Consider the following 13,317-nt stretch of genomic DNA (forward strand, 5'->3'; position numbering starts at 1 on the left):
CTCAATTCATTGGCATGTAATTGGACAAATTAATTCCTAGTAATTGATTGAAATTTTTTGTTGAATTAGCATGAATTCATTCCTTGCATTTTTTATGTTGGTGATTTTGTTTTCTACCTTCCTTTTATAAATCAAATTAAGAATTATTTTATTTATTTGTGTTTTTGAATAAAGTTAACTTCTCCCATTATATATTTATTCAGTGGTTTTCTTACTTTCAATTTTATTCATCTCTTCTTTGATTTTCAGGATTTCCAATTTGGTGTTTAATTTGTTCTTATTCTAACTTTTAGTTGCATGTCCAGTTCACAAATTGCCTCTCATTTTCTGATGTAAGATTTAAAGATATGAATTCCCTCCTAAGTACTGCTTTAGCTGCATCTCATACCTTTTTATATATTTTCTTATTAATATTTTCTTTAATGAAATTGTTTTTAATGATTCTTTGACCCACATTTTCTTTCAGATTAGATGATTTAACTTCCAATCAATTTTAAGCTATCTTGCTGCAGGTCTTTTTTCAATGTATTTTTTATCACATTATGATCTGAAGAGGATACATTTTTCTGTCTTTCTATATTTGATTTGAAGTTTTGTATGTCCTAACATATGGTCAATTTTGGTGAAAGTGCAATGTACCCCTGGGGAAAAGATCTATTCTTGTCTATTGCCATTCTGTTAGAGATCTATAAAAGCAAACATTTCTGAAATTCTATTCATCTTTTTCATTTCTTTCTTGCTTATATTGAGGTTAGACTAATTTAAGTATGAGAGGTTTTTTTGGTTGATTCTACCCTTTCAAAAGTCAGAATGAGGCACTATTTTATAGTTCTTTGGAAATGAATTTAGTAGAATTCTGGTGATTTCCTGTTTCCTCCATCAATTTGGCTCTAAGAAGTCCAGAAGCATGCTTTAAAAAATTTATTATTCTTGGGATTGCTCTTTTTTTTCTCCATGTTCTTTTGCACTATACCTGATATGGAACTATTTTCCATGACTGCACACACATAATTATCAATTTGATTGTGTTTGCAAACAGAGGGAAGAAAGAGAAAAAGATTTTGAAAATCAAAATTTAACAAGAGACTGTTAAAAGTATTTATATGCAATTAATAAAAAATTAATTATAAAACTATTTTGAGAACTATAATTCAATAAACTTGTTTCCTTCACAAAAAATGTATATAGTTCCTAATAGATCTTATGATGGAAAAAAATTAACTTTTTTTTTGGTTTTTGTAAGGTAATGGGGTTTAGTGACTTGCCCAAGGTCACATAGCTAGGTAATTATTAAGTGTCTGAGGATGGATTTGAACTCAAGTCCTCCTGACTCCAGGGCCAGTGCTCTATCCACTGTGCCATCTAGCTGGCCCAAAATTACTTTATCTTAATGACAGGCAATTTGACTAAATCTTCAATGATGTTTTTTTAATTCTGTTCCTAGGTGAGATCTTACCTCTCATGACTTATTTACAAATGGCAAGATGAAAAGAAGTTCAAGGAAGCTATTAGGTAGGAGTCTCAGCAAACTGGGATGTTTGCAGCAGAAGGTGCCCCAGTTTTAGCCTTTGGTCAGACATGGAACAGTAGAGCTCACAGACATTCCTAAGTCAGGAATGTAGAGAAAGAAGCTGTAGAAAACTTTCTGGACCCAGGATCTAAGTCAAGTTCCTTTTCTGGTGATTGATGTGTCTATTATTCTAAGCACAGGGGAACATGGAAAAGTGAGTACCCAGTCAGACCTAAGGGTATTGCTCTAAATTCTCGGGTCATATCACTTCATTCACCAAGTTCTGATTGTCTACAGCTGATTGATGTTATGTTATTGACATTAGGAGCATTGGTAATTTGGGGCTGTGATTCTTTGTGGGATCCTCAACTATCACCTCCATGACCTTCTCTAATGAACTGACCTTTTCCATCAAAATGGGAGATTACATGGATAATACTACTGTGGATACTAGCTTCATGAACTCCATATTGGCTTCTTTGAAATGGTCATCATCTAAACATCTTCTTAACGTTATGGGCATTGAGGGAAGGACTATTAGTGCCTTGATACCCAATTGCACAAATCGTACAGAGAAGTCCCTCAATAGATTATCTGGCTGTGTTCCTACATATACTAGAGGTTAATGCTCTATGTTCCTTTTAATCTGAATTTACCACCTGAGTTAGGTAGTCAATCACACCCTCAGGACTGATAATTTGCTTGAATCTGCAGATACAGTTAAAATCATCACCAAGGCTATTTTATCTCTCTTGCATATATCACAGTCTCCCCAGTCCCCAGTGGCAATGCAGAGTGAGGCAGTCAAATACCTTGTATGTGAAATTGATAATTGAGTTTAATGATACTGAACCTCTTGCTTTTTTTTCCTGTTTAATTTCCCTGTTTCATTTGAGTCTTGTATTGGAAGATAATTTTAATTCAATTTTGGTATTGTAATGATGAAAGCTGGAGAGTGCTCTAATTTATTACACATTCATTTCTCCCTCAAGTGATTATACTCAACTTTGCTGGAAAGGTGATTCTGGGTTTGTGATATAAGTCTATTAGCCTTCTGTAATATCATATTCCAAGTCCTCTGGCTCATTAATTTAAGATGCTGCTAAATCTGGCGTAATCCTTAATGTGACTTCACAGTATTTTAATTATGCATTTTAGCAGTTGTATGTTTACTCTTGCATTTTCTGAGGTTGTGATTATTTGGGATTCAGTTAAACTATAATAGATTCTTCTCCAAATCCTTATTTTAATTCTGTGAAAATCTTTATTCCTTAGCAATATTTACTGGAGGGAAAAAAGCATATTGTTGGCTTTTGTCTCCATGCCACCCTCCTCTAAATCAAGGGATTTTCATCTATTTATACATAAACATCCAATTATACCCTCCACTTCCAGGTCTAGGAAATGATTAGGTCAAGGAGTTAAACATCCAGGCTCCTAGAGGAGTATTATGCTATAAACACTGGAATCAGAACAAGTCCAAAGGAAAGTGCTGATTTAGGAATTATCTTTTCTCTTTTATTGTCTTCCTTTTAAAAAAAGATCCTTATACCAGAAGCCCTTCTCTGGGAAGGAAGACATGTTTGAATTCTCATTCACATCTAGGTTGCTGGTCCATTGATAATCTAGTCCTTAGAAGGATACTGATGTCACTGGAAAGAATCCCACTTCTGTTGCTGAGGTAAGAAGGGAGACTCTAGAATATGTTGGAGTGGAAAGTTTTTGTAACAAGATCTGCACACCCTCCTTCAGATCCATACCCTTAGATACATTCAGAGGGCCCACTCTGAGATAAGGCCTGGCCTGGGAAATCAATGCAGATCAGAGAAAATGACAAGTCAGTGGATGGAGATTCACTCTTGGATGGTCTGGAAGCTGGGCCTCCAACACACATTTGAGTCACCTGTCTGGGACCATGCTTTTGGAGGTTTCTGTCTCAGTTCCCCATCTGAATCTGTCATTGTTAGCCTGTGTTCCACTGTTGTGCCATAAAGCATAGTAATAGACAGCCTCATCCTCAGGCTAGGCTCCCTTCATGGTGAGGGTAGCTTTGTCCCCAAGAATGGGCCTTGAAAATCAGGCATGGACACCCAATATAAGACAATTGATGTTATAAATCTGTGTCTTTAGAACTTGGCCAGATTCGTGCTGGCACCAGTCGGGATAGAGCCCAGTGCTAACCGCACAGGTGCTGGATCTGCAGGTTAGGGTGACTGTCCCTCCTGGGATCACAGTCAGAGATAGCTCCTGAGTCACCACGGCCTGAGAACTGACCCGTGCAAACAAAAGGATACACACTGACATCTCAGGAGCAGAGGCAGGGCATCCCCGACAAGTCACCTTACTTCAAGAGCAGCTCTCCCTTTATCTTCCTCTATGGTCCCAGGATGGCATTTCTCAACCTTTGTGGACAGGGAGGTGGATGAAAAAGAGGAGAATCAAGGCCATGGTGAAAATTGCACAGCTTCCTGAGACCCTAGGGCTGGCTGGAACTGGGCTCTAGTTGGGATCTGTTATCCTCCCATCCCACCCCAACTAGGTGTCAGGAGGGTGTTTTTATGCAAATAACTCTCTAAGTTCTATCATTAAGATCTGAATTTGGAGCCCAGAGGCTCTAGATTTAATGTAGAGGTTGAAGGGGGCAGATATGCCCTGAGGTTACCCCCACCCAAGTCAGGAAACAGCTGCAGGGGTAGCAAGCCTTCAAGAACCCTCACTGCCACTTCTTACTCTTCTCATCATATAACTGTTGTGATCACACCCTGCCATGATGCATTCATGATGATCCCACAGTGTCCCCTACTGGAGTCAATTCCTGTTGCGGTCCACTCTGGGCAGCCGGGTCTCAGTTTATTTCACACAACTCTTTGGGGAGCTCCGCCGGACATATCCTGCATGTTCAATAATGAAAGTCAGTCAGCCAGTGAGAGATAAGCAAGGAGTTTATTGCAGGTATATGCTACATCTCTGACTTACATAGTTGAAATAAGGGTACATATAAGCCTAGTCCCCTTGTATCAGCATCCCTCATCTCCAGGCCTGTGGAAGTATAATGGGTATGCCACAAAAGGTCTGTATCCTGGAAAAATGTGGCATCTTTAACAAGATAAAGAGAGATAAGTACCAGAACTCCTTCCTGGGACAGTTGAACAATATGAGGATGAAAGGCAGAGGGATAAGGACAAAAGGTCCTTCCTGAGAATATTCAACAAGATAAGGATGAAAGGCAGGAGAACAAAGAGAGAGAAGGGCCAGAGCTCCTTCCTGAGTTCAGAGCACTCTGGTATGGACATTCCTGTTGTCCCAGGTCTCAATGACTCTCAGGATGAACTCCTCATGGCCACATACTCTGTCTATTATCCCCTTACAAATTCCTAAAGCTCCCAGAGGTTAATTAGATAATATTAAAAGTATTCCCCAGTGAGAGAGATCTCAATTATCATGGTACCATCTGCTTGGTGTTGGGATGCCCATCAACTTTTCTTGAGACAATTTTCAAGAACAGCCAACTAGTAAATTGTCCGACTGGAGTCACAAGATTCCTCCACTTTCAACTATGAACTACTTATTCAGCCATATGACATTGGGCAAGTCACTTAACCCTATTGCCTTGCAAAAAATAAAAATAAAATCTGTGAGATCACTGAATTCAAAACAACTCAAATGAAAGCAGAAACTCTTTACTGTTTTGACACCCCAGGGACCATGTATGAATTTATTTACCTAATGTTGTTAATTTTTTCTAGAGCTTCAAATGCTATTCAGAATGATCAAAATCTAATTTTATTAATTTATCATTCTGGGAATTATTATCCACTCTGTCTCTGCAATTGAAGATGTGCTATCTAGTCTACTGACTTCCAACAAAACAGTATCTGACAACCGTATCACACTTGATCATTGTGTGGCACCATAAGGTCCCTCTGCTCTTTCCCAAAGCTCAGTCAAGATAAAATAGCTTCATTAAATATATTTTGTTCAAATAATACTGACCCCAGATGCCAACCAGTTCCTCTGACAAGTATGTGATTTTTGTAACTATTCTCTTGATGACTTTGGCTGCATACTACACCCAGATCATCTCCTCTTTAAGGTGAATACAAAAGACATTCCATGAATACAGCACAATGTATATGGCAGATAAGCATATATAGACATGTCCACATATGTGCATTCATTAAAACATTACTGGTTACTACAGTAATAAATACCCTTTTATAATTACTGGACGACTGAAAAGATACCATCCTATAACTGAAGCACATTTGCAATGGTTTAAATTGTAAACATAAATTGAAGCTCATACACATAAAAACAGTTTCAAATCAAAGGACAATACAGCAAATATTTTCTCCACATGCAGCCTGTGAAAATCCCTTACAGGAAAAGAATACAGGAAGGATCTTGATTCAAGGCAGCTAAACTCTGTAATATAAAAAAGGTTGTATATGTTCACAGTCCCTTGTGGAAAAGGTATTGCAATTCTATCCAACAAGAATCTGTGTTAACAATCCACTAGAAGGCTTCCATTTTACTTAAAGAGTTGTAGTTATCTCTGAGATACCACCTCACACCTCTCAGACTGGCCAATATGACCAGAAAGGACAATGATCAATGTTGGCAGGGATGCGGAAATCTGGGGCACTAATACATTGTTGGTGGAGCTGTGAACTCATCCAACCTTTCTGGAGAGAAATTTGGGATTATGCCCAAAGGGCAACAACAAAAAATGTGCATACCATTTGACCCAGCAATATCACTACTGGGTCTATACCTTGAAGAGATGATAAAAAAGGGTAAAAACATCACTTGTACAAAAATATTTATAGCAGCCCTGTTTGTGGTGGCAAAAATTGGAAATTAAGTGAATGTCTGTCAATTGGGGAATGGCTTAACAAACTGTGGTATATGTATGTCATGGAACACTATTGTTCTATTAAACCAGGAGGGATGGGAATTCAGGGAAGTCTGGAAAGATTTACATGAACTGATGCTGATTGAGATGAGCAGAACCAGAAAAACATTGTACACCCCAACAGCCACATGGCGTGATGATCAACCCTGATGGACTTGCTCATCCCTTCAGTGCAACAACCAGGAACAATTTTGAGCTATCTGCAATGGAGAATGCCATCTGTATCCAGAGAAAGAATTATGGACTTAGAACAAAGACTAAAGACTATTACCATCAAATTAGGGGGAAAAAAAAGCATTATATTATTATGTAGTTTTACTATTGCATACTTTATTTTTCTTTCTTAAGGATATGATTTCTCTGTCATCACATTCAACTGAGATCAATGTATAACATGGAACCAAGGTAAACACTAACAGACTGCCTTCTGTGGGGGGTGGGAGGAGAGAAGCAAGAATGTGGGAAGAAATTGTAAAACTCAAAATAAACTCTTTAAAAAAATAAAAATAAGAATTAAAGAGTTGCAGTTATTTGAATTTTTGTAGTGGGTATGACCAAATTAAAGAGATAAAAGGAATTTGTTTTGATAGTAATTATAAAACAAAGGTTAAACTCAGTACTGATCTCTACTTTAATGGAATATACACAAAGAATAAGAAAAGGAAAACCATTTTTACTAAGTCAATTGTTAAAAGGCGACTGATGCCTGTCTGTCATTTATAAAAAAAAAAAAAAGGTGACATTCACTAGCTAAACACTTTAATAAGCAAAGGGGAAGGGACTTGCCCAATTCCTAACTAATTTCCTCTAAAATTATTATTCTCTTTTACTTAGGGGATGCCATATTTCCCCAGCCTTTTTCAAGAAATTTATGGTCTAAAATCTGGGAGTATCTTATACAATGGTTGTCTTGCATTTCTTACTTTTTCAAGCTTGTTGCTGTGCTCATTGTTGTTTCACATTTGTTACTTGTATATTAGGGTATGTTTGGTGACATTCTGCCCAGAAATGGCTCAGAAAAGATTTTCCTCCAATGCTGAATTCAAGCTCAAATTGATCCAGTTTGCCAAATTGAATGGAAATCATGCTGCTGAATACCAGTTTGGTCCTCCTCCGAGAAAACAATCTGAGACTGGCTATAGGAAAAAGAAACCCAATTGAAAATGTCCCAACAGAAGGCCATGAAGAGGTGAGGCAGTCAAATGGCCTGAGTTTGAGAAGGAATTGAAGAGATGGATTGAAGAGCAAAGGGTCATTGAAATTCCTATGTCCACAAAGACAGTTCAGCAGGAGGCCAGAATTGCTCATGAAAAAGAAGTGACTCAGGCGGCTAGGTGGCATAGTGGATAGGATAGAGCACCAGCCCTGGAGTCAGGAGTACCTGAGTTCAAATCCGGCTTCAGACACTTAATTACCTAGTTGTGTGGCCTTGGGCAAGCCACTTAACCCCAATTTTCCTTGCAAAAAAACCTAACCAAAAAAAGTGACTGATTTCAAAGCATGGGTGCTTCAGGTTCATAAAAGGGAATGAACTAAGCATGTGTCCATGCATCAAACTTTCCCAAGAGATGCCTGAAAGCAATAAGAAGGTCCTTGAATATCATCATTATATCAATGTCTGAAGACAGAGCAGTTTGAGCTGGGACAGATTGAAAATATGGATGATGTCCCCCTTCAGTATGATGTCCCACAAAAGTGTTGTTACAAGGGGGTGAAAACTGTATAATTGTGAAGACCAGAGGACATGAAAAGAGCCATTATACAATTCTAGCTTGGTGTGCAGATGGAACCAAGCTGCCTCCTGTGCTCATTTTCAAATGCAAACAAAGACAAAGGAAGACATTCATTGAGGAGTGATTGTCCACATTCATGACAAGGGTTGGAGAGATCGGGATGGGATGAAGATCTGGTTTGAGAAAGTCTGGAGCAGGAGATCAGGCGGGCTCTTATGTAAACCTGCTCTATTGGTGCATGATCAGTTCAGGACAGAAATAACAAACAAGAAGATTGCAGTAGAGCAAAAAACAAAACTTGCCATCATACCTGGAGGCTTGACATCCCAGCTCCAACCATTTGATATCAGCATTAACAAACCCTTCAAAGCTTCCGTGACAGACAAATGGAATCAATGGATGAAGTGTTCTAGGGACAATTTGACATCAGCAGGAAGGGTGAAGAAATCAACTATAGAAGATCTCAAGATTGAGATCATTGTCAAGCCATTTAAGAAGTGTGGCATTTCAAATGCCACAGATGGAACTGAGGATGAGGCAATATATGAAGACAGTGATTCATCATCAAACACAGATGAAGGCAAGTTAATGGATGGGGATTTTGACAGCGATGAGTTGCATGAATTTGATGGTGAATAAAACTTTAGTTCAATAAGTTTATGCAATACATTTTTTTTTCAAATTTCAGGGTCCCAAATTAAGGTAACTCTTATAAATGGTGAAATACAGTAAGTTGTTTTCCTTAGGCACTTGAAAGAATAAAAGTCTCCTTGGAAGATGTACTTTTAAAGAGGAGAGGCAGAGTCTCTTCTTCAGCCCACACTATACACAGGTCATCCTAGGCACATCACAACAGCAGTTCAGATAGAAATGAAAAGTGTATGTGTGGGCATGGGGTTGAGGGTGGGGTTAAAATCCAGTCAATGATGGGACAAAGCTTAGAGCATAAACAGTTTATGCTAGATCTAAATGAACTCAGAGGGCACAGTTGGGAAATGCTGAAAGCACTGAGTCCCTGCTCCCTCCCCACACATACTTTAAAGGTAGAAAAAAGAACAGAAGTTGGTAGGTGAAGAAAATTATATAATTGCTTAAAGAAAGGAACCTATCATGGAGATGGGGCAATATCATTAGCTGAAAGTCTGAAATGTGGGGAGATAACTACTTTTTCCATGTTAAAATTAATACTTTCCTTTTACGAAATTCTATTCTCAATTTTTGGAATGAAAGATATTCTCAAACATAGTACAATCAAAAGGATGATCAAAAATAAAACTGCACATGTATGATATAAAACTGGATATTTCTTTTGAATATCCAATAAAATTTTCATATGAACTTTGTTCTTCCCTCCTGTGGTCTAGACATGGCTACCATTAGACACAAATCAGTAACTGAATAAAATTATTCTGCACATATTATTACTTATCAGCTTTTTCTCTGGATGCAGATACAATCTTTCTACCCATACTCTTCATAGTGAAATTTGGGTTTTGACCAGGAGGGCTGGATGGAACCTGAAAATATAGACAGGACATCTGGAAGTAGGTAATGGGTTGCCTCTCAGGGTGCTGACTTTATGACTAAGGGCTTCAGGCTATGATCCCTTTAGTATATGAGGATTTCTTTTTGAGGATGGGTTTTCTTTTTTAAAAAAATAGCTCTTTTCACCATTATTTCCTATTCAATTGCAATTTGTGTGTTCAAAAGGAAGTCTTTGCTACTGGCATCTATTCAAGTGATTTTTCCTCAACCTAGAGATTAGCAAAAACCCAAAACAAAAACCTAACAAATTTCTGTTCAAAGTTAAGTTTCAAAATAACCAGATGGATTTTTAGCATTTTTAACCCAGCTCACCCATTCTGACTCTGACTTACTAAGCCTGACCCTAAAAACCTCAACAAGGTCCTTGAAAATGTACTAGAGCAAATTCTAATCAGGAAAGAAAAACATTACAATTAGTCATTTTTTGCCCCTATCATAGCTTTAAGATGATAAACAAAAATGTGTACATAGGGATAGGGACTGGACAAGAAGGAAACCCAATGGCAGAGTTGGTGGGAGTACATTTCTATGCCCAGGGATATGAAGATGACTATGACTGAACAGGGAACCAGCAGGTCAATTCCTCTGAAGACAGATAATCTATAAGTTGGAAAACAGTGAGAAAATCCAATAGCAACTTCCTGAAACTCAACTAAGAGAATCACATTTGGATCAGGGACTTGCTGAACTCTGACCAAGAAAGGAATGAGTAGTGGGAGGAGATCCTCCCTGTGGATCACTCCATTTGGGAAGTGCTGACAACATGCAGATCCCCAGAATGAGTTATGAAAAGAGCAGATGAAAAGGGAGAGTCAATGACATCATACTACCACCCTCCTTAATAAAGGAACAAATTCAGATTTTTTTTTAGTTTTTTTTTTTTTTTGCAAGGCAAATGGGGTTAAGTGGCTTGCCCAAGGCCACACAGCTAGGTAATTAAGTGTCTGAAGTCAGATTTGAACCCAGGTACTCCTGACTCCAAGGCTGGTGCTCTATTCACTACACCACCTAACTGCCCCCAAATTCAGATTTTAGTTTCCAATATTATCAATTTCTGGAGACTGAAAAAAAAGATTTCTATTTCACTTGTTTGTGTCTTGTCTGCCCACCAATTGACCAGAATTAGAAAAAACAAAAACAGGAGTCAGTGACATCTGCTTTGACTTTTCAAAATTATGAAGGGTCACATCTGGGAAGCTTTTAAGAAGGAAATTGTAAAACCCTTACCAACAAAGTAGTGGCTGCTTTTCTTTTTAACACAAGTGTCCCACTTTGCCTCAAGTTTATTGTAATCCCTTCATCATCACTATGATCACTGAGTCACAACAATCAGGAGACAGAATGCATCTCATATTAAAGAGAAGGTCCTTAACTGTCACCTGCAGTGGTCTCAATGTGGACTAAAAAGGTTATCATTGGTGACTTGTGGGAGACATAAAACTCCCCCTAATTTCCTCCAATTTCCATAATACTAACAGTTTTTTCTTATTCTGAAGACACTATGCTTTTGAGAACATCAAGTTACGTCCTTTATCACAACGCTAGTTTAGGAAACTCAGATCACATTCATAAGGTCTTAATTGGTGTAGATCCTCTGATGTTTAATAAGGGTCTTCTTTAATGAAAAAGCCTTTGCACATTGATTACAGTCATAGAGTTTCTCTCCAGTGTGCATTCTCTGATGTGCAGTAAGTCTCTTCTTCCATGTAAAAGCCTTTCCACATTGATCACATTCAAAAGGTTTCTCTCCAGTGTGAATTTTCTGATGTTTAATAAGATTATTCTTCAATGAAAAAAACCTTTCCACATTGATCACATTCATAACGTTTCTCTCCAGTGTGGATTCTCTGATGTTCAGTAAGTCTCTCCTTTCTTGCAAAAGCCTTTCCACATTGCTTACATTCATAGGGTTTCTCTCCGGTGTGAATTTTCTGATGTTTAATAAGAATCTCCTTCACTGAAAAAGCCTTTCCACAATGATTACATTCATAAGTTTTCTCTCCAGTGTGGATCCTCTGATGTTCAGTCAGATGGGACCTTTGAGTAAAAGCATTTCCACATTGATTACATTCATAAGATTCCCCTCTAGTGTGAATTTTCTGATGTACAGTAAAACTCATCTTGGTAGTAGAAGTCTTTCCATCCTGATTACATTGATAAGGTTTCTTTCCCGCATGGATTCTCTGATGTTTAGTAAGACTGCCCTTCGATGAAAAAGACTTTCCCCATTGATTAAAATCATAAGGTTGCTCTCCAGTTGGGATTCTCTCATATGTGATGCTGAATTCTCTCCACATAAAGTCACAGGCACGGTCATTCATGGTGCTTTGCTTGTGAGTTTCTTTCACAGGAAGGCTTAGTTTTCCAATATTCTCCTTCATTTCAAGTCTGATCTCTTCTTCTGAAAGATCTAAACAAGAAAACATACACACAAACACTATATATATATATATATATATGTATATATATATATATATATATACATATATATATATATATATATATTCTCACATATATTTATTTCCCCTTCCCAGAACTGGTAAAAGCTAAAATCATTAACTATTTATTCCCCTCCAAAAAAAAAACCCCAAATTTTACTCTTACATGGAAAGACTCAATCAATTTAAAAATGTCACTGGCTTATATCCTAAGGATAATTTACTTTATAAAGAGTTGGACAAATAAGCCTATTGGATCCCAACAACAAACATTCACTTCCCCTGTGAACATAGGCATTCTTATAATATTTGCAGGATACTGACAATGTAAGCCATGAGCTTAAGACTCAGATGGCTCTGGAGGGGAAAGTGAGACTGGTGATTCAGCATTGCAGTGGTTCACTCAAATGCAGTTCACAAGTTTATCATGGCATCACCTCCCTGATATCATGGTCTTCTTCAAAAATGAAGGACAAGGGGGCAGCTAGGTAGCACAGTGGCCACTCCAGTGGCCCTGGAGTCAGGAGGACTTGAGTTCAAATCTGACCTCAGACACTTAATAATTACCTACCTGTGTGGCCTTGGGCAAGCCACTTAATGCCATTGCCTTACAAAAAAACAACAACAAAAAAAAATGAAGGACAAGGACAAACATTAATTCCTCATACAGAAAGTGACTAAAATGTGAATATCTTAAACACAAATGTACATGAACAATGTTCACTAGACTGTTCTTTGATGAGGAGGAGATGGGAAGGGAGAGTGGAAGAAAATTATGTACCACAAATATGCATGTGGATGTCTGTTGAAAAACTTTCCTAACATATAACTGAAAAAAAATGAAATAGAATTTTAAAAAACTTTTTCAAGAATAATCTTGTCTACCTCATCTCACATAAATCAAAAACATTCTTCTTTTTGACTCCATAGCAAATGAAAAGATTGTTCTTGTGTTTGCTAAAGAAAATCCCTTTACATGTGAAAATTGTTATCATTGCTTTTATTTTTCCTTTTTATTTTCTCTAAATAGACATCAGGGAGGTGATGTCATGACAAGCAATGAAATTGGATTTGGCTGAGAGGGTGCTATGCCAAATCAGTATTTTCTCCTCTAGAGCCATCTGGGACTAGTGGGCAAATATAAATCAAGAAGCCTCAAGATGGCCCTGGTTGTGA

At 37.7% G+C, this 13,317-nt stretch overlaps 1 protein-coding gene across 1 annotated transcript in view; it reads right to left on the bottom strand.

The window, feature by feature from the left end:
• Window positions 1-13,317, bottom strand: part of LOC141497226 (uncharacterized) — a 67,546-nt gene that overhangs the window by 18,404 nt on the left and 35,825 nt on the right. The window contains 2 exon segments of the mRNA XM_074199872.1: window positions 11,334-11,498; window positions 11,500-11,780. Coding sequence (XP_074055973.1) covers window positions 11,334-11,498; window positions 11,500-11,780 — 446 coding nt within the window.

The sequence above is a fragment of the Macrotis lagotis genome, chromosome X, assembly GCF_037893015.1.
Source record: "Macrotis lagotis isolate mMagLag1 chromosome X, bilby.v1.9.chrom.fasta, whole genome shotgun sequence".
Lineage (NCBI taxonomy): Eukaryota > Metazoa > Chordata > Mammalia > Peramelemorphia > Peramelidae > Macrotis > Macrotis lagotis.